This window comes from Camelus bactrianus, chromosome 6, assembly GCF_048773025.1.
Source record: "Camelus bactrianus isolate YW-2024 breed Bactrian camel chromosome 6, ASM4877302v1, whole genome shotgun sequence".
Taxonomy (NCBI): Eukaryota; Metazoa; Chordata; class Mammalia; order Artiodactyla; family Camelidae; genus Camelus; species Camelus bactrianus.
The window spans coordinates 21,692,910-21,715,387 of NC_133544.1; the positions used below are offsets into that span (position 1 = coordinate 21,692,910).

Below are 22,478 nucleotides of genomic sequence, written 5' to 3' on the forward strand. Positions count from 1 at the left end.
AACTGTTATCCTTTATTGTTGGTATTATGATTATAATTGCTGTGGTTATAATGGTTTGGGAGATGATGCCAGTGAAGATCTGAGGAAAGAAAAATAATTATAAATGACTAATAAGTGATGGCAGTGGCTGGGAACCTCAAATCCTACCACAAGGGCAACCCTATGAGTCTCGATGGGACATGTATGATCAACTGACTTGGAGATTCATCAGGGAACTCTTCAGCACAATGAACCTGGTCTAATTAATCAGTCTCAGTCTTGCTTTCCAGAAGGCTCATTCACTATAGAGCTATAGGGTTTTATGTTTAGAAGGAAACTAGAAAATCACCTACTCATTTGATGCTATAATCTCCTCTACAACCTCCACAAAGTGGTTGCCCAGACTGAAGGCAGCCTCAGACGGCTCTCATTGAAATATCTTCCTTGTGAGGGTCAAGATGGTGCAGTGGTAGGACCAGGAGTTCGCCTCTCCTTGCAACTACAATGAAACCACAACTGAATGCTAAACAACCATCGAAAAAAGTCTGGAACCTAGCAAAAAAGATCTTCTGCAACTGGAAACATAAAGAGGGAACCACAGCAGGACGGTAGGAGGGGTGTGCTCGTGAGGCTCCCCAATTCAGGTCCTAGTATTGGGAAGAGAAGGAGACCCCAGGACATCTGGTTTTGAAGGCCAGGGGGCCTTGGCTCTGGGAGCCTCATGGGACTGGGGGATACGGACGCTCCATTTGCTTTAGAAGGGTACACAGAAACTCATGTGCACCCGGTCCAAGGGCAGAGGCAGTGATTTCATAGGAACCTGGACCAGACCTGCCTGCTGGATTTGGAGGGTCTCCTGGGGACATGGGGGATGGCTGCAGCTCACTTAGGGGACATAAAAGCTGGTGGTGGACATTCTGGGAGTGTTTATCTACATGAGCTTTCCTGGAGGCTGACATCTTGATTGGATCATAGCACCAAGACCTAGCCCCACCCAACAGCCTGTAGGGAAGCTTCAGGCCAAACAACGTACAGGGTGGGGACACAGCCACACCCTTCATCAGATTCCCTAAGCCACAAAGGCCTCTAGACACAGCCCTACCCACCACAGGTCCAGGACCAAGCTCCACCCAGCAGTGGGCAGGCACCAGCTCCTCCTGCCAGGAAACCTGCACAAGCCCCTAGTCCAGCCTCATCCATCAGAGGCAGATACTAGAAATAAGAAAACAATAATCCCAACACATAGAAAGACAGATATGAGGCGGCAAAGGAGTACGACCCAGGCCAAGGCACAAGGTAAAACCCCAGAAGAAGAAACAAGTGACGAGGACACAGGTGGTTTATCTGAGAAGTAGTTTAAAGTAATGATGGCCAAGATGTTCAGAGAACTCAAGAGGAGTACAGAGGCACAGAGTGAAGCTTTTAGCAAAGAGTTGGAAAATATAATGAATATCCCAACAGAGTTGAAGAATAAAATCACTGAAATGAACAATAAACACACCAGAAGGAACCTAGAACAGACTAAACGAGGAAGAAGAATAGATCAGCGAGCTAGAAGACAGCTTGGTGGAAATCACTACTTCAGAACAGAAAGAAGAATAAAAAGGAGTGAGGATAGCTTAAGAGATCTCTGGGACAACATGAAGCGCTCTAATATTCACATTACAGGGGTCCCAAAACGAGAAGAGAGAGAGAAAGGACCTGAGAAAATTTCTGGAGAGATAATAACTGAAAACTTCCCCAACTTGGGGAAAGAAACAGTCACCCAAGTCCTGGAAGCGTAGAGAGTACCACACAGAATCAGCCCAAACAGGAACATACCAAGGCACATAGTCATGAAATTGACAACAATTAAGGATAAGGAGAAAATATTAAAGTTAGCCAGAGAAAAAGCAATGAACAACATACAAGGGAACTCCCACAAGGTTATCAGCTGATTTTTCAGCAGAAACTCTACAGGCCAGAAGGGAGTGACACAATATATTTAAAGTGATGAAAGGGGGAAACTTACAACCAAGAACACTCTATCCAGCAAGACTCTCGTTCAGACTTGATGGAGAAATCAAAAGCTTCACAGATAAACAAAAGCTAAAATACTTCAGCACCACCAAGCCAGCTTTACAACAAATGTTAAAGGACCTTCTCCAGTCATCAAACCATAAGAAAAGAGAAAAAAAGAAGAAAGAGAAAAAAAAAAAGAGAAAGAGACCTACAAAAGACTGCTTTGGCTGTTCGGGGTCTTTTGTGGTTTCTTATAAATTTTGGAATTGTTTGTTCCAGTTCTGTGAGGAATGTTGCAAGTATTTTGATGCGGCTTGGGTTGGATCTGTGGATTGCTTTGGGTAGTGTGGCCATTTTGATAGTGTTGATTCTTTCAATCTAAGAGCACAAGAAATCTTTCCATTTCTTTGTGTCATTTCAGTTTTTAGACTATAGGTAACCTCTCCTTGGTTAAGTTTATTTCTAGGTATTTTGTTGTTTTGATGTAATGGAAATGTCTCTGCCAGTTATAAAATTCTGGTTTTCGAAGTGAAAAAAATAAGTGAATGAGGGGCCGCAAATGGCAAAATATCCTTCTTTTCTATGGGTGAGTTGTATTCCATTATATATATATATATATATACTGCATGTCTATTATCTATTCAACTATTGATGTGCACTTAGGATGCTTCCGTATTTTAGCAATTATAAATAATGTTGCTGTTAATAGCAGGGTATATGTATCTTTTTGAGTTAATTCTTATTTTGTGGTTTTATTCCTTTGATAACTATGTAAGTTCAAAAAGCTAAAGCTCTAAATGTTCTTACAAACAATGAGCAGTACAAATACGTAAATTAAAAAATATATGTGCAGTAAAAAAAAAATCTATCAAGCCATGAAAGACATAGAAGAAACTTAAAAGACGTATTACTAAATGAAAGAAGCCAGTCTGAAAAGGCTATAAACTGTACGATTCCAACCAAATGACATTCTGGAAAAGGCACAGCTACAGAAACAATAAAAAGATCGTGGTTTCCAGGGGTTTGGGGTTAGGGAGGGAGGGAGGAATGAATAGATGGAGCACAAGGGATTTTTAGTGCAATGAAATTATTCTCTATGATACTATAGTGGCAGCTACATGTCATTATGCATTTGTCAAAACTCATAGAATGTACATCAAGAGTAAATCCTAATGTAAACCATGGACTTTGGTTGACAATAATGTGTCCATGTTGGTTCATCAATTGTACCAAATATGCCACACTGATGAGGGATGTTGAGGGTAGGGGACTATATATGTGTGGGTGGGGAGGGCTATGTGGGAACTCTGTATTTTCTGCTCAGTTCTGCTGTAAACCTGAAAATGCTCTAAAAAAATAAAGTCTATTAAAAAAAAAAAGAAATATCTTCCTTGTACTTAGTACGCAGCTTCCACTCATTTGCCCTAGATCTTCTTCTTGAGGATGTTTAAATCTATTTCCATAAGACAGTCCTTCACATATGAAGACAGCTCTCAACCCGTGGGCTCAGGAATCTTTCCCTCGGGTTAAACCTTCCTGGATCCATCACTCAATTGTTTTTTTGTCAGACTTCTGAGCGCTGTTAATTCTTTTCATAGCTCAACTCTAAACATGCTCTAATGTGTCAATTAGTCAGCTAAACTTCTAAGTGCTTATCATCCAGTAACCACATTATCACATAGTGGTGGTGATGGTGGTGTTGATCAGTACAACATACCAAGCATTTTCTATACACCAAGCACTGTCCTAAGGGTTTTACATTTATTACCTCAGTTAATACAACAACCCTATAAAGTAGGTATAATTATTCTCCCCATTTAATACATAAGCAAAGTGAGGTGCAGAGAGGGTTACATAGCTTTCCCAGCGCTCCACAGCTAGTGGGAATATAAGTGAGCTTTGCAGCCAAGAACTCTAGCTCCAGAGCCTGCTCTCTTAGCCAACAAAGTATACCATAGGATTGCCACCTCTTTTGTTTTCATATCTCTATTAATTCAGCCTAAAAACATGGAGACTCATGATTTCTAGCATCCTCAGCTCCCTGTCACTCACAGAGCTGATGAGCATGTGCTCTTCCCTTCCCTAAACTCCCTAAATATAACTGCTGAGTAAGACGAAGCATTGTGACATCCACTTGAAACTTCCATGTCAAACAGGCCCATTTATCAGGACCCAGTGGTACGTTTCAATAGTTACTCCTTTACTGAACAGCTTTTACATCAAGTCCCTTTTTCCCCATCTTGTTGATGAGGACATCACAGAGTGTGTCACCAAATACCTTGCTGATATTGAGCTACGCCAGCTAGTGCACCGTACTTTTCTGAGCTTTAAGCTTAGTAACAATATTGAGTGGATATGTGAGTTTAGTTGCTGTGAGATGGCTTGTTTTTAGTAAATGACTGTGGTTCTCTTTTCTCTTCTGTGGGCGCATACATAGCTCTTGTTAATAATGCAATCCAAAATCCTTCCCAGACGCCAGTGAAGCTTGAAGGTCCACAGCTTGCACTATCTATATTTTTTCCATCTTTAGTCATTAGGAACCTCCTCCATTCTCTATGATTTCTCAAAAGTCACCAACTGGATTTCAAAAATCTTTTTTCAAATTCTCTCTGTATCATTCAGCTACATCAAGAAATCTGAATTAATGCAGAGTTCTCTAACAGGCTCTGATATTAAATTTCCTAAGTGTGTCTATCTTTTCCTGGCCAAAGACCTATTTTCCTGTCAGAGAAGACGGGTAAAATGGGAGCAAGGAATTCTTTCACATCACTTAGGGTTCTGTTGCAAATGACAGAAAATGTAGCTCATGCTGGTTCAAACAAAAGAAAGAATGTATTCAGATGGGGCTGGAAAGCAAGAGGTAGCCTAGTCTGAGGAACATTTGATTCAGGGCCTTAAAATGTCACCAGGACTTAGTTTCTCTCCATCTGACAGCTCTGCTTTTCTCCTTCTGGCTTCAGTTTTGGTCCCAATATTGCGGCAAAATGGTGGCCAGAAGCTCCGTTTTATACCATCTCAAGTTGTAGCTCAAAGGAAGGAGAAGTACCTCCCTACAAGATATAAATAAAGTCCTGAGCCTGAACGTCATTGATCCAAACTGGGTTAGGTGCCCAGGCAGAGGAACGGACGTTCCCGATTGACTTAGAGCTCACATGCTCACCAAGGGCGTCAGGAATGGAATCAGTGCCCCTAAATCACTAGACTGAGAATGAAGGAGAACAAAAATCAAGAAACATTAATCAAAAGAAGGGAAGATGAATACCAGGTCTCTAAAAAATGATGACCATATCTTACTTCTCCATCAATAGCCCATCAAATAAAAGTAGCAAACCACTCTTTAATATCTTCTTCCGTCATCAGCTAAAGAAGCTCTTTCTGTTTGTCATGGCACTGCAACCCTAACCGCCCTGGAGGCTTCAGCCCTCTGGATACTCTTCCTCAGGTACACACTGCTTTCCTGTAGCCGTCCTGGGCTACAGCCTTCCCCCTCTGCGAAATGAACCGCACTCACCACACATCCCCAGTAGCTCAGGTTTTATTTCCTCTTCCTCTGTGACACACAATGTCATCCTCTCCCCTGCCCCTTTCAGCTCCTTGTAATCCAGAAGGTAGTCTCTTTTCAAGAAGATCTAATTTATCCACTTTACAAAAATTTCATTCTTAAACTGAATCACATGACATTGCCAATATCTGACCTTTTCTTAACCCATAAAAATGGCAACTTCTATGGTCAACCCATTGGCAGCTGCTTAGACATAATTTCTCTTTCTTCCCTTCATCTGCTGCCTTCTTCCATTTCCCAGCTTCTGATCCAGGTCTATAATTCTTTCTGCCTTGTTGGAATCTTGTCGCTCTTGGACTCCTTTTTGTATTGGTCCTTCCATTCTGTCAAGGCATTCATCCCTCCAAGCCCACATGCTTTTCTGCATATCCTCCTCAGAGCAGGAAAATAAATTCTGCCTTGCTATCCAACTTGTCTCTTTCTACATTAGAAGTTATTCGCAATAATGTGCATTTGGTTTGGCCATGAAAACTATCCTCATTTCACAGATCAAGACATGGGTGTCCAAAGAGCTTGTATGGTTTTCTAATTAGTACCAGAATTGGATCTGGTAGACAAGTTCTATTTCAGTTGCCCTTTTTTATTAAGCTACACTGGACTCTCCTAACTTCTGAAGTTTTTTAGTTGAAGAAAGACCAAACAGCATTAAGTGGTTCCTTGGACACATCTGATCAATCTGGTCTCGTTTAGTAACATAAACAGTAACAGGAGAATTTCCACAGTGCTTTACAGTTCAAAACACCTCATTTTTTAAATCCCATTTGCTCCCATCATAAAAATGCCTGAAGTAAGCATTATTATCTTGTGAAAAAAAAACTGAGGCTAAGAGCATTCAAGTGGCTTGCTAAGAACCTTTAAGCTGGTAATGAATAAGTCTAGGCAAGACTTAAACCTTGAACTTGTGCTTCTAAAGTCAATCCTCTTCTCATCTTCCATGCTGACTCTAAAACCCTCACTGGACCTTTGTTCACTCTGGGACCACATAGTATTCTCGGTACTAGGGAAAAAAAGGAATTTTTAGGCTCAATACATGACCTAAATCTACCTGGTTATGGACAGAACAATTTATCACCCCCTGAAAAATCAGGAAGAATACCAAAAAAAGACTATGAGAAGCACAGAGTTAGGGAAAATGAGAACAGAGGGGGGAAAATGTATAATGAGTGAAAAATAAAACAGTGCAAAAGAAAAACCAGAAGAGAAATTGTGATCACACAAGAGACAGCAGCAAAAGACAGTGAGACAGGATAAAATAAAGTAAGTACATTTAAAAAATAAAGCAACAAAAAACACATTATCCCAAAGCCCGCAGGTGCCAGCAATTCAAATAAACGTATAGCAATTAACAGAATTAACACAGCCTTAAATAGCTTGGCTCACCAGATGTGGACTCCTATCAGGGTTCTATAAAATGTAAAGTTATTACAGATTAAACCATTAATCATCTGTTCAGAGACTATCTCTGGCTGCAAAATCCCATTCGGTTTTAAATGGCTAATAATCACAAAGGGATGTGGGATATAATGTGCACAACAATGTTCTACCCAATCCTTTTTGCTTTAAATATGTTCTCCACCCTCCCCATTTTTCCCACTTTCCTTCCTCCCCACTAAGAGATGCCATGAGAAAAGAAAGGTGAGATAGCCCAGCAGGCCTCAGAAGTGTCAGCAGCACGGGACTTCTCCGCGGGTAATGGAGAGCCAAATAAAGAGCCAACACACCAGCAGAGAAGGAACAGGCTGAGGGGAAAGGAGCACGGTGCAGAAAGAACCAAATCAAACGACACTGAAGACCCCAAGACACAGGAGGGTATTTCGATGGGCTTGAGTCAGCTCCCTGGTCCTGGTGACAGAGACACTACCGACGCAACTCAGTGCTGATTTGACTTTCTTCTACTACACTGTACTTCATCCAACAGTGATGAGATTCAGAGAGGCACTCTTCAAGCCCAACACTAAAGCCAACGGACCAGCCTTCCTGACGCTGCTCTTCAACTTCCCAGGAGAATCTAAATCAAGTAGAAGCAGTAGATGGACCAGCTTCAGTTCTCAAGGGATTTAAAGCCTGAGGGACAAGTTGCCAATCTGACTATGTTATTCTACCACTTAAGATCCTTCAGTGGCTCCCCATTACCTAAAGTCCACAGGTAGAGTGTGAAATAAAGCTCTCTATGACCCAGCCCCTACCTAACTTTGCAGATACGTTTTCAAAACTCCTGATCTTATACTTGTGCCCTGACACCAGCAAGCTGTTTGTAAAGTTCCCGCACAGATGCCATGATGTGCCCTGTCTCTGTGCCTCTGCCCATGCTGCCCATCGTCCCAGAGCACCTCTGCTTCCCTGTTCATTTCTGCTTGTCTTCAAGCCTCAACGTGAGCATCACCTCATCCACAGAGCCCTCCTGAACCCCACCATATTTTAAGTCCTTCTCAGTAGCCCCACTGAACCTGTGAATGCCTCTTTGGGGCATTAACTGCTTTTCCTTGAAATTATGTTTGTATGTCTATCTTCCCCACTAACTGTGAGGTCCTTAGGGCGAGAACTGTGTCTGATTCGTCTCTGCATCTTAGCACAGTCCTTGGCATACTGTAGGTGATCAGCATATACCTGTGGATCTAAATTCCACCAGACTGTGGAGCTCCTTGAGGTTAGCTCGCTCATTCATTCATTCATTTCAGACATGCTTCTTGAGTGCATTATTTTATGCCAGGGACTCTTCTAGGTGCTGAGGAAACACCTGTGAGCAGGTGTGGCCTCTGTCCTCAGGGAGCTCACATTTTAATAGAAGGGAGATTGACGGTTGTCAAGCAAATATTTAAAGGCAACAAAGTAGGTAATGACTGTGGGTGGGTGGGATGGGTTATCTCTATTTCAGTGAAGATGAGACAAACCTCAGAATAAAGTTGTTTCCCCCCCCCCAGATAGTGATTTGCTAATATGGGAAAAACAGAGATACCCATGTGCTAATGTATATTCGCTTCTGCTTACATTAATAGTCACAAACCGTTTTAGAAGATGCATTACATAATTCTTGATCGTAATTATTATAGCAAAACACCATTTTTATATTTATGTGTGGTTTCACTATTATGTTTATTATTTCATTTGTTCTTAAGTAGAACACAACAGAGGTCTTATCATCTCCATGTTACGCGTTAGGAAACTGAGACTCAAATACAATCAGCGGCTTATTCCAGACCATACAGCCAGTAATAAAGTTGGTGTTCCCAGCCAGGTTTTCTGATTTTAAAACCAGTATACTTTTCACTATACTATGATGCCTCCTCAAAGCCTTTTCAATCCCATTTTTCCCACAGGAGATTCCAACCCATTTCTTTCAGTCTCACTGAGCCTTTTCATGTAATATTTCTGTCATATCAGATAGCTGGGGGTTCCTGAAAGATTCAACTACTGTCATATCAAGATGTTCTTCAGTGATCCCAGGAAAGTCACATGGCCAAGAGCGCCTAAGAGCATTTATCCAAAAGCTATTTTCTAAACTTACAAATAAGTGATTTCATTAGGCAAATATTTACTGAGAGCCCTCTAGGTGCTAAGAACCACCCTAGGAGCTGGGGACACGACAAGAACAGTAAGACAGACACGTTAAAACACAAAAATGTGAAGAGGAACAAGGTGCAGACTTTGGGATGTGTAAGTGGACACAAATCTTGCATCGATAACCAGGGTGTGCAGAGTACGTCAATAATTGGATGGTAACATGGACACTCATTGTGGCTTCTACAGTGGAATCACATTAGGAGCCGTGCACACAAGTGAAACCCATGGTCACTGACTCAAGAGTGGAGCCAGAACTTAACTTTCAGGTGTGAAGTAACTGTAGTTTCAATGATGAAAACTACCTTGTGCCACACACAAAGTATCAGTGTTCTGGAACAGAAACCGCATGGTGTCTTTACCACGTCCCCATTTAAAACAATGACACATAAAAGTGCCCAGCTCAGTTTAAGGCAACTTACAGCCACAAACAGCCACAGAAGACAGAAAAGGGAAGAAGGAGTTGGGAAGGGAAGAAGGCTTTGTAAAATAATGCAGACTGTTCTAAGGGGAAATAATTAAAGCGGGTAAGTGGGATTTCTCAAGGAGCAAAGTCCCAGCACAGCTGGAAGCTTTTGCTGTTTACTGAATTGTCAAAGGGAAACGACAAGAACAAGAGAAGAACTTCCCAGACCTGCACACAGAAAAATGAACTGTAATGATTAAATGGAAAGAAAGAATATGCTGGGATTTCATTCATCTCAAAGTTGTCTGTTTAAAACACTCAGACAAGTAAGAAAGCCTCCCAAGTCCCTTAGAAAGACTGTATTATATGTGTAAAGGAGAGGAGGGGCAACAGGTAATAAAGTTCTCATTTTGTCTACCATTTCCCCCAGTGTTTTGGACTTTCTTTCTTTTAGCTTAATCTGGATTTAAATGCTGCTTAGCGACTAGCTAATATGCATATATTTTTATTACTACTACTGTTATTTCTGTTATTGTCACTGGGTTTCAGATCTGTTTTTAATTTTTTAACTGCCACTTTTCACAGACTTTGAAGCTGTCTGCTCTCTATCTGGACTGTGTGTGTGTGTGCGCACGTGCGCGCGCGCGCGTGTGTGTGTGTGTGTGTGTGTGTGTATTTTGTTTCATCAGAGACAGCTGCATGTTTTTATGAGGCTTGTTTCAAAACATTCAGGCATCCTTCCTGATGGATAGATCTGTGGTTGAGAAATTGCTCCTTTGTCTCAAAATACGTAATTCAGAGATGGTTCAACATAATTGTGGGCAGGGGAAGATTAGTCCTAGAGGACACCCCTAGATCCTGTCCAAGAGAAACTCCATGCTCAGGGCTGTTTCCCTACAAAAATGGATGAGCCCTCCACAGCAATCAATGCCTCATTCATTCCTGAGCCACGTACATGGTAACACAATGCTCCTGTCTATTTCTGATGAGAGTGCAATTCCAATGGTGTGTGATTTAACAGTGTTTAAGAGTCTTTCAGGGTTCATTAGACACTGCGTAGTTTATACCTTTATTCTATCCCAATGGGAGTAAGTCCCAGGGAAGACGTGTGCTGTGCCTACTGCACTCCGTCAGGAACGACCTGTGGAGTCCCTGTGGCCAGCAGAAGCCTGGGGAACACCCGGCAGGGAGAGAGAAATGCTCTATGAGTTCTCCTCCGTCATTTGTCCTTTAGACCAAGAACAATACAAAGCTGTAATTGGATTTTTCCCTCCTTTGTCGTGTCCCTCCTTCCGACCCCTTCCTCTCAATTCACACATGGTTTATTGCAGCAAGACGCAGCTCAAGTACCAATTCTTCTCCAAAACTGACTCCCACCTAAAATGTATCTCCTTCCTCTACTCAATTAGAGCATTTCGTCTGTTGCACTGAAAACACAAGGTCCTGAGCTGTAACTGTTGGCTTTCTGACCTCATCTCTCTCCCCAGATGATCAAGTCTTCAAGAATGGAGAGCATGGCTTGCAAAGAGCCATTAAGTTTAGTTACAGCACAAAATAAAGGTACCCCATGATTATCTGAGAAGTGTATCCACTCAGAAAATACTTATTATATACCTGCTCCATGCCAGGTATCACAGACTCAGCCTGTCTAGAAGCGGCTCACAGCTGAGTGGCGTGGATGAACGCCCGTGTGATGCCATCACACATGTAACTGATGTTCAACAAATTTCAAATAACCATAATAAGAATAAAACATGTGCCCTGAGACAAGGCTTATAACATGTCACAAGGGATCTTTATCTACAAGAAAGAACACTGTTAGCTTCGCAAGGAATTTCCCCAGGGAAATGGTATAGGTCTCTTAGGCAATCAAGCTTAGCTTAGATTAAACAAAAAAGTGCAGTGTACTCCTCTGATGACACTGCATGCTGAAAGAACACTAGCAAATCAAGTCTGATTCTTTTTGCCTCAACAATTGACCTTAGAGATTGAACTTACACTTGACTGAAGCTCCTTTGCTCTCAGACAGAGGTCTCAGTGTATCAGCTACAATAGTAATAAATGAGTAATGGCAAAGCCCCACTGCTTTCTCACAGCTGCTAGCTTTCAGGGAAGGGGCGGGGGGGTGGGGAGGAAAAAACAGTCTTCTGGGCCTTAGTGTTACATTCTGAGAATTCTCCTTCATCTCAGATAATGAGCCTCTTGGGAACACCAAGCTTGGCAAAGGTAATATAACACATATGTTATGTTTTAGACAAGAGACAACCACACACTGAGCCACTTTTAGCTAAGGCATCCCTACTTGCCAAAAGCGCAAAATCAAACTTTATAGACATCTAGTTCCTTGGGACTTCACAGTCCTTTCATCTGAGTTATTTCATTTAACTTACAAAGCACAGCTACTGTGGGATCAGGTTCCCCATTAGTTAGATGAGGAAACAGAATCACAGAGCACTTCAGGGGTGAACCCAAGGTCGTGCAGCCAGCTTAAGCTGGGACCACGGCCTAGGGCCCTACTTCTGAGTCCAAAGTCTTTCCCACTACAACCTACGGCCTCACAAAATAGATCAGAGGACAGATCCAGTCACTGACCTGGGAATTTCATTTGTTCGTAGACAGTCAGTGCACTGAATGGCACGGGTGAACTTTACCTCTTTAAGGCAGCCCATGAAGTTGTTGCTGACGGGTGAGCCTGGCAAGTCAGCGGTACTTGGGCTTCCTCCCACGTAGAAGAAGTCATCCGAGCCCAGCATGGTGTAGTCCTCTTGAGTGTAGCCCGTCGTGGTCAGGATGCCATCCACAGAGATTGTCACCTGGTGGAGGGACACAGGGACAAAAAAAAAATCCCAACAATGACCTTACAGTCCTATCAAAATCCAGGGGCTTCCCCTACCTGTGGCATCACTTTCATTGAGATTTGGGCGAGGTATGCTTTCTAATTTGGTTTGAATTTTGGTATGTGCAGCCAAGTTCCATTTTCTGGTCTGCCTCCCCTGTGGCCCCAGCCTCCAGCTTCTCCCGCAGACTCCTGGGAGTTTGTTGGAGCTGCCAAGCTGAGCAACTTGCTCTACCCCGCGCACGCGTCACTCAGTCAGGCTAGAAAATGGAACTCTCCTCAGACGGCATCCCTTGTCTCAGTTCATTGGTTAAATGACCGTTTATTTTTGAATGATTGTTATTTATGATGGTAGTGAAAAACAGCAAAGGAGACATCTGACAATGGGATTTGTTCAGGGGTTGGTCTTGGGTTGATGATGGGTTTTTTTCTTTTTTCTTTTCTTTTTCTTTACTTTTTTCTTTGTTTCTTTTTGGGCTCACACCACGCTGACAAACATGCATTCAGGGGGGGCGGGAAGAAGGGTCTTGATTTTGGTGAGTCATGGATGATGCATCCCATGGACTCCCAGGACACTCACCCCCGCCCTCCCTTCACTGCCACCACCAAAAGAAGAAATGACCCAAACCAAAAAGGCAACGCTAACAAAAAGAAAGGGAGGATGAGGCATGAGAGCCAAAATAATAATAACGCCCATGGGGGAGAAACAGCACCTGTACACCCTACACCCATAAAAGGAGCACAGGGCAGAGAGAAAAGACAGGGCCTCAAAGCGTGCACACATCGTATGCTGACACACCCATGCGCAAATTATCCCGAGCCAAGAGAGAAGGCAGAAGAATAAAAGGGAGGGAAGTGGGACAAGGCAGAGGAGAAAAAAAAAAGAATCAAAATCCACTCCACACTTACATGCAGTAAACCAACTGAAAAACAAGATGGAAGTGGAAAAAAACACACTCAAAACTAAAGGGTCGTCATTCCCCTGCCTGCCACCTCCCTAACAAAAAAGAAAAGAAAAAGTCCAAATCCAACCCCAAAATATATGAAGGATGAGAGGAGAATGAAGAAGAGTGGACACAAAAAAAAGAGAGAGAGAGAAAGAAGGAAGTGGAGTTGGGTTGATGACTGGCAGGTTGTTAGTAATGAGGAGGAAAATGAGGGAACAGGTTCTGATGCCAATGGGGAAATCCACGAGACAGGAACATGCCATGCAGAGTTTGTACGGGGAACACAACTGGCGGGCTCCCTTTGGCCAAGGTGGGGAGGAAGGTGAAAGAAAGGAAAGGAAGAACATAGGGAGTAGAGTACTTTCCTCCCCAGATCACCGGTGGTGGCTGTGGCCACACAAAAGGGAAAGAAATAAAAGAAAAGAAAAAAAAAAAAAAAAAAAAAAGGGATTCAGGAAGGGGGAGGGGGGAAAAGAAAGGAGGAAGACACGGAGGGAAGAAAGTCCTTGCTAGACATCGCTATTGTCCCTAGTCTGTAATTTGGAAGTTGCAAAATAAGAAAACAAAAAATACAAATTTAGCTGTAAACAGAGAACATTTCTCTAAAAAAGTTTGCAAAAAAAATTATAAAGTGGAGAAAAGGAAACCATCCCAACCAAATTCATCAAAATATTGTCAGGACAGGTGCATCCCCTTCCATTTTTTTTTAAAAGAAAAAGAAAGGCTTCTATTGAATTCAACAAAAATTTTTAAAAGAAGAAACAAGTCTAAAGAGGATAAAAGAGGGGTTTGGGGAGGAAAAGGGGGGCAACACACGGCAAACCCAAAAAAAGAGACAATAAGAATGATATCTACCAGACAATGTAGTTTGTTTACCATAGCGTGTCCGATGCCTGAGTGCTTTGCGGAAAAGGGGGAAGAAAGGAAATTAAAAATTGTGAACAGAACGATTGTTAATTAAAAAAAACTAAAAACAAAGATGAGTCGTTAGGGTGTTAGTACATTAGTCGGTTAGTAAAATGACACATTGCATGAATGATCTTGTGTTAGTTTTTCAAAAAAAAGGTACCCGACACAGAAAAAGAGAGTGGGGGAAGACAATGAGACCAGGACTCTATGGAAAACCTTGGCATCAGGGCACAGCCAGGCAAGAAGCTGCAGTCCACCTTGTCATGGTAACTCCCCACTCCTTTCAAACCAGACCTCCACTCAGACCAGACCTCATCCCAGTTAGAATCAGCAGCATACTTACTTTCCAACAGCTCTTCTGAATGAGCACTGCCCCCTCTCCCTTCCCACCCTCCATATACCATCCACCTGTCCTGAAAAAAAGACCCCAAGGTTGGTCATTCCACATGTAGATAAACAGAACTGAAATACCAGTACACTGGGTTTTTTTGTTTTTTGTTGTTTTCACATCTGACTCTGACTAACCTGCATGGACGATCATGACTTTCTCCTAGAATGCAAAGAACTTAAAACGTTTATAGGTCACATTTAATCATGGGAAGGCTACATTATGTAGCTTACTCTGGGTTTCCATAAATTTAAAGATCCATGACCCCCTTGATTTGGTGAGGATTTGTGCAGCAGGAGGGGAACTTTCTCTTCTCTTCTTTTTTCTCAGGTTAGAATATCTGTGCTGTTGGACTGCGTCACAAAGAGTTGGAGGCTTCTTTATTACCCAATAACATTATTATCTTGTTTACTCTGCCAGGATGCCTCCTATTGGCATCATTCTCCCCACAATCCTCTCTAGGAATGCTTTTCACGCTTTTAAGCAATTTCTTGTATGGACAGCAGAGAGGACTGGCAAGTTAAACATGATGGGAGAAGCCCTAAAACTAGTCTCTCCTTCGCAGTTTTCAAATGCTAAATTGCCAACACATCCTGAGCTGGGAGGCTGGAAGACTGGTAATCCTGATTTTCTATCTGTGGCTTGACTGAAGTGGCATAAAGAGGTAAAGCAATTCCCATGATGGCCACGACCTTGGACTCAGGCAAGGTCACCGACCAAACACAAAACCCAAGAAAACCCCAAAGCTCCACAGAAAAGCCTCACTACCTTGGCTGCTAATCCTAGTTATAGTTTCGAACAGATAATCCAAATTCCCTCCTTTAACCAGAACCCCCTAATAAAGCACCTGGTCTTGGCCTTGACTTGGCTCAAAAAGCAGAACCGTGAGTCGATGACCAAGAAAGAAGAAAGAGAGAAAGTTCTGCTCCACTTGGTAATGAATACTCCAGGAAACCCCAATTAAGCTTTCCTCAGATGAATTTTTACCACAGAAGCCATTCAACCTTACCAAAAAAGTAGATAAGATTGCCATCAGCTTGCTATCAAATACTTATGAAGTGACTGACAGTTTAGTTGAAATAGACAAGGGCTTCCCACCCCTTCAAATGGATCCTAGGGAACTCAAAAAGATGTTATAAATGTATTTTTAAAGGGAAAAAATAATCTTAGATGACTCAGTGCTGAAAGGACTGTATTTGCAAAATCAACTCTGCTTTTCTGAGATTTCCCTCTTTCCATAAATTGCATTTGGATGCAAAATTTTGTCAGAATTTCAACGAGGTCCAATTTTAGGTGCACTTTCCCCATGGGATTCATATTCCATCTGCCACGAAATGCCCCCAACACCCTCAAGCCCCAGTAGCCTTGTCTTGAGAGCTCTACTCAGCTGCGTCACTGGGGACAGGCAGAAGCAGTCACCTCCCCGGCAAAACAGAACGCTCGGCCTGTGAATCATGTGCATGTCACAGCGAGACTAGCACCCAGACCATGGATGAGCTCATAATCCTTCTGGAACATAAGGTGCTTTGCATATTTAGCCACCACCCTTGGCTGGGGAGGATTGTAATCACCGTCCCACAAATGGAAACAGTGGTGGGGAAAAAAGAAAAAAAAGGTTAAATGGCTTGTCCAAGGACACAGAGGGGCACTGGGTCTTAGAACTGGGAAGAGAAACCCTCCAGCGTTGCTCTCCTCTGCTCGCTCGGCCTAAAGCAGCACAACCAATATTTGAATTACACTTTGGTTTGTCCCCATTTTAGTTTGAAGGACTGAATTAGGACCCAATTTTATTTTAGAAAAGTTGTTTTGTGTAGAAATGAAACTGAGCCTTTCTTGGGCTATTTGGAATCATTCTAGAATGGCAAAGAAGTGTGTGGGGTGGGAGAGAGTTAAGAGACACAGACTGGCTGGTGAGAACCACAACCTGACTCTGATCCCAAGTACATGAAAATCCCACCCCCTCCACCAAGTAATGCCTAAAGGGTGTTACTGTGTACCTGTCAGTTAAAACCAGCAAAAGGTCATATTTTACTTTGGTCTAGTCTCTGCAACTCAAACATTTCAAGCCCTTATATGTTAGCAAGTAGAAATTTGATTTGGGCTCTCTTGGCAGCAGAGAAGGTCTCTCCTGTAAGTTGTGGGGGGGGGGATGATGAAAGAAAACATCAACAGTAAGATTCTTTGGCCTTGGAAGAAAAACATAGAACAGCGATTCAAAAATGTTCCATCTATGTGTATTGAGATGACTGGGCGTTTTACAAGAAAAAATAAATGTAAGACTTTTGTAAAATGTTAATTTGAGAAATCTATCTATTGTTTAAGCAATACTGTTTAAATCTAATTTTATATCTCAATGTTAACTAATAATAAATTATAAGAAAATTCTTTAAAAAAAAAAAAGATGATTGGGGACTCTAAGTCTTGCATTATTGCAACTTCACCACAGATAGAACAGAATCTCCAACCAGGTGGCTTCCTTGACATGCGTAAATGTGGAAATGGGTGTTTCTAATATCATGTGTTTCCAATGTGCGGAAATCTTCTCCATTTATTTAGCATTATTAAGGAGTTACATTTTTATCAAAGAGAAAACATATGCAAACACCTGTCAGTTCTTATGCTTTCATGTTCACATTAAAAGGCATTAAATCAATCATGGTGCAGAAAAAAACCTGATAAGCGCCTTCTGGAAATCTGCACCACATTTTCTGATTAATAAAGGATGAATGCTGCCCAACTGGGTTTAGTGACAAATTCACAGGTAGAAAAACTAAGCGAAAACAGAACCAGGAAAAGGCAGTCTCAGCAAAGACCTGACTTTTATAGGAAATGTTTTTAATTTTTCACTGATGTGGGCCGGTGACGTATTATTATTATTGTTGTTGCTGTTGTTGTTATTCTTGTTAGCTATGAAATGGAAAACAACTTCACTTGGCTAAGGCTTTCTGTCACCTGACGGAGTTGCCTGCTTAGAATCGGCAAGCGATGGCAGTTCTCAAGCACGGACAGAACCAGGAAAGGCTGCTCCAAAGTTGACTTTTTTATGTGGGTCCTTCCACTTTCCAGGCCTCCCAGTCAACTGAAGAGTCTCGGAGGTAGAGACCGGGGCAATAAAGTAGGACCACCGCACCAAGGAACAGAGAAACAGAGGAATTCAGAAAGATTCCAGCTAATTCACTCCAAGGCTAGAGGTTAACACAACAACCGAAAGAATAAAAGTAGGGGAAGGTTCAGTAAATTAAAAAGAAGAGAAAAAGAAAGATTTTTTCTGGATGTAATTAAAATTATAGCATCGTGGCAATGGCTAACTTAATTAAAAAGAAAAACATATATTCAAAGAATGAGAAAAATCTACCAAACTGCTGAAACAAAATGCTGTCTCTAATTGAATTTAACAGTAATACAACAAGATTCAAACATAATTAAGACAATGATAAAAAGGAAAGCAGAATAAAAGGAATGAAAGTACTTATAATTTTTATTATCTATACAACTGTATTTCTTCTTAAATAACAAGCACAAATGGAGAACTGAACTAAGAGGAGAAACACATTTTAATAATTTTCCTTGTGAAATTGCAAAGGCTTGGGAGAAAGTTAGACTTTGACAAATCCAAACCCAGACGGTGTTTCTAGCCCTCTCCACGTCACCTGTCACCTGTCACCTGCTTCACAAACTTCCTCCCCAGCCACCTAAGAGGAGCCTCCGGGCACTCTCTCCCCTCAGCCATTACCTGCCGGAGATTGCGTGTCACTTTGACATCATGCCAGGCGTTGTCGTTGAATTTTCCATTGACGGGCTCCACAATGGCCTCAAAGGCCCCGGACCCCAGGTTAATGACCAGCGAGACCGCACCATCCTTCAGAGCCAGGTTGACATAGTCAGCCGACTTGCCCGTGTGCAGGATGAGCCCGTTCCGCTGCCAGGTCTTAAAGGAGAGGGTGATTTCATCACTGCTGCTCTGGATCGGGTTCTGGGACAGGTCGTAGCACAGGTACTCTGAGCCTCGGAAAGTGGCCACATTCTCCTCTCGAGCTGCAGGCAAAGGAGAGAGGGAAGCAGTCAATACTTGACCAGCAAGAGCCAGGTCTATGCAGATACCAAAGAGAACACACACACACACATCCCAGGGCACAGCCCCTGCCAGTGGGCTGACACCAGCACAACACTCCCTCCATCTCTTCTGCAAGACTTAAGCCTAAGGACCAGAGAAAATAGCAGAGAAGAAACTGCAGTGAAGTTATGTCCACATGAGGGTAGAAGACCAACACGATGATGCAGGAGAGCTTGCTGCCTTTCCTTCAAATTTTCTGAGAAAAATCTAAAGGGAAATTTTATGCGAAATGGTAAAGTGAGGCTTACGTTGCCTTTGCATCAATATTGGCATTTAAATGCTTGTAGAAGAGCTGGTTCAGAATGTATAATTAACTGTTCTGACAAAGGGTTCTTTAGCTTTAGGTACCTTTTTATTGACCAATAACTAAAAATCAATTACCCTAAAAGATCTGGCTCTGATTTCCATCCATCAATAACTCCACTAACTTTGGTTTCCATGGTAGAGTCCTGAGCCCAGTGGAATGTGACTGGGCTATTAAATAGGAGGTTGGACGTGAGGAAATGATTGAGCAGATGAAGAAAACGGAACAGAATGAAATTTGCTAACATGCTTCGACAAGACAGCAATACCTCCCTTAGACTCAAAGGGACCTGCCACGGAGGTCTCCTGTTCTAGATGGCCTAGTGGGCCATCCTATGGAACATCTCTCTCCAAAGGACCAGGGGTCCCCAGAGCCAAGATGGCATTCCACTGGAACCCACAGTCTCCTGTAAGACCATATTCTAGACACTGGAGTCCTGGAATTCTCTGCCCAAAGAACCCCAAGTCTGTTTCCAGAGCTCGCGCAGGGCTCTCCCCTGGATGCATTTTCTGAAGGCAAATCGTGCTGTCAGTGTACGTCCATCCAGGTCTGAGGGTTAGCCATGGGGGACTGTTTGCACAGGCTTGGACACAGCTTGGCCATGTGGGTTGAGGCAATCATGTGCATGTATACAAGACCCTTGAGATATCAGATGGAGCCGAAGGTGGACAGAGGAGGGGAAGAGGCCACAGGCTAAGGACCAGAGGGGCTGGCTCTCCCTGTGCTAGTATTTCCCAGCGCAGAACTTGCAGGGATTCAAAAACTCTAAATGTGAGCCTGACTTACCATGTAGTTACAAAAGTATATCTGTCAAGGGAAGAGGACAGACTCTATTTTATTTAATTATTTGTTGACTTGATTTATAACTTCAATACACAGCAGGGACACCTCCATTTGTCCTCATGTCAGGCAGCCTCACTGAGAGTGGCCTACTTCTTCTCAGCGTTGGTCAAAAGCTCTCAAAAGCACCTCCTCGCTGAAATGGACAACACTACAAGTTTAGCGATGCAGCTTCCATTTAAAGCGTGGGAGGAGGGCAGGCTACCAAATAAGGGTGAGAAGATTCTACTTTCCCTTCTAGACCTATAGGTCTGCCTTGTTAACCAAAGCCAGCTCCACCTCGACTTAGGTCCTCATCAAGCAGCACAGCCCTTGGTAAATTAATTAAGACAAAATAAATATTCTCTCATCATGAGGCAAAGGAGTCACTTTCATAATGTGAAGAGATGACCACCCAAGATATACTACGAAATTCGTCTTAGCATCACGACATTGTTAGAACATGAATCCCAACTTCACACCCCAGAGTTAAAGAAGAGATTAAATGTGTCTCATACGTTCCAGAGGGCCTCAAGGATGTGTGTCCACCTGCACATTTCTGTTTGCACACACACATAACTGGTATAAGCAAAAGGGACCTGTCCACCAGTATGTGACCACACTGTGGCTCACACATACGTAAGCAGCAAGTACTACTCAGCATATAACTCACACCGAATGCATTTTACCGAAAATAGCCCCCAAAATCATAGAGCAGAAATTTGACACTATCTATACGTTTGAAATGGGTTCATCCAGTCCCCAAGTGCCCTATTTTCATGATCTCTCCTCTCATTTCCAAAGAAATGGCTTTGTCAAAATTCAACTAGACAAGCTCCTGTTCAGTAGAATGGAGGCGACCCTGATTTAGAGCAGAAGATAACAAATCAAATGCAGTTATCACACTAGGCTCTTTTCCTAATGATGCAAGCGTATACAGAGCCAGCTATTACACCTGTCCTCAGCACCCACGTGGTGTATTAACGGTTGTCTTCCATAAACATTTAAGTTACACCTTGTGCGCCCACTGAACTGAGATAAATGAGCAAGGAGAGGAGTGCCTCTAAAGAGAAGCTTCAATTAATCAGCAAGCACCCTTCAAAGGGACCTGACGCGGACCAGCCAGGCACCAGGGTATTAATTAATGTGCTACATGGTGCTTAATATTTCTCATATAATTAGACCAAGGAGTCTGTCAAAATAGCAAATTTTAGCGCTACAAGGGATTTTAGAGATTGCCTGATTTAATGCCCTTATTTTATTAAAGAAGAAACTGATGACTAGGAATACGTGAGTTGCCTAAAAGCACACAGTTAGTCCTACTCTGGACTTCCAGTGCCTCTGTTCTTTTCTCTAAATATCAGTTACCTTTCTTTTTTGCCCGTCACTCTGGATACGTCCCACGTGCCTACTCTGCCTCCCAAACGGCGTGAATAGTTCCACTGAGCCATGCGTTGATTTATAAGCCATCCCAAAACTTGAATAAATGGAGCAAGAGGCCTATTTCCCCCGCCCCATATAAATCACACTTACTCACCAAAAGAACTGCTGCCCTTTCACCCCTGGAATCTGGGTGTGTTTATTAAAACAAACAAACAAACAAACAAAAAACAAAAAACGTGCTTTATGTGGAAGACCACAGAAGAACAATGACATCACTACAGAGACTATCATAGTAAATGAGAAATAAAACCACTTTGAGAAAAAGCGTCTATGTAAATCACCCGCATATTTACGCTAATACCCGTGCAAATTCTTCAATGAAGATTTTATGTAGACTTGAAAGTGCATTCCTTTGCAAATAGCTAACAAAAAACTGCTGCAACAGTTCACAACCTTCCCAATCTCTTCATTCAGTGATGGATTTTCCCAGTTTGCCTTCTCCCCAGGCTGGAGGAGCTACCAAGAGCAGCACGACCTCAGGTGCTGGGCATCTCCTTCACGTGTCAACAAACAACAGACCACTGAAACCTACTCTCTGATTCATATTCTAGGTAAGCAAAGACATGTCATTTCTAACTCATGGGATAATTTCCTCCTGACTGTCCTGGGAAGAGGCACTGGCAGTGTGTGACCCAGTCTTTAAAAGAGCAAATAAGGGGCTCGTGAGGAGAAAGAGTGAGGACCTTGAAGAAATCATTCCTCTGTATACGCCCACAACTGGCATTTTTCTCCTAAGATCCCAATCTGTCTTAATTTCCTTGCAGGAGCTAAAGCGCGAGCATTTTCTTATCACCTTGAAAACCATACTAAGTTGACGGTGAACGTAACTTAAAGGTCCAAAACCAAATAGTGACAAACACACATTTCTAAGCCCATTCAATTCTCCAAACTCTCCATTAGAAAATGTAATACTGCCCCAAATCTATTTTCTATACTTAGTGCTTACACTGAGGAGGAGGTTGAAGAGACAAGGCAGTCACCTTGTACGTATTCAAGCTAAGTAGGTAGAGAAAATGAACGCAGGGGATTATGCACCACAGTACACAACAGCTTAGCATAAAGACACAGCAGGGCAAGAGGGTGGGCACTGACACGGCTAATGGACCGCTCAGGTTCTTTTAGATTATATCACTCCAAAGTTTACAATCAATTACGTAAGTGTTAAAAATGTTACTCTCACTGCATGAAAAGCAGGAGTTCAACTCTGTATGA

General features: G+C 42.5%; 1 protein-coding gene across 1 annotated transcript in view; it reads right to left on the bottom strand.

Annotated features, from left to right (window-relative positions):
• The window catches only part of NRXN3 (neurexin 3), a 1,655,134-nt gene that overhangs the window by 1,025,124 nt on the left and 607,532 nt on the right, over positions 1 to 22,478 (bottom strand). The window contains exons 6-7 of the mRNA XM_074365185.1: positions 18,320 to 18,621; positions 12,158 to 12,319 (exon numbers count right to left, since the gene is read on the bottom strand). Coding sequence (XP_074221286.1) covers positions 12,158 to 12,319; positions 18,320 to 18,621 — 464 coding nt within the window. The remainder of the gene's footprint in view (positions 1 to 12,157; positions 12,320 to 18,319; positions 18,622 to 22,478) is intronic.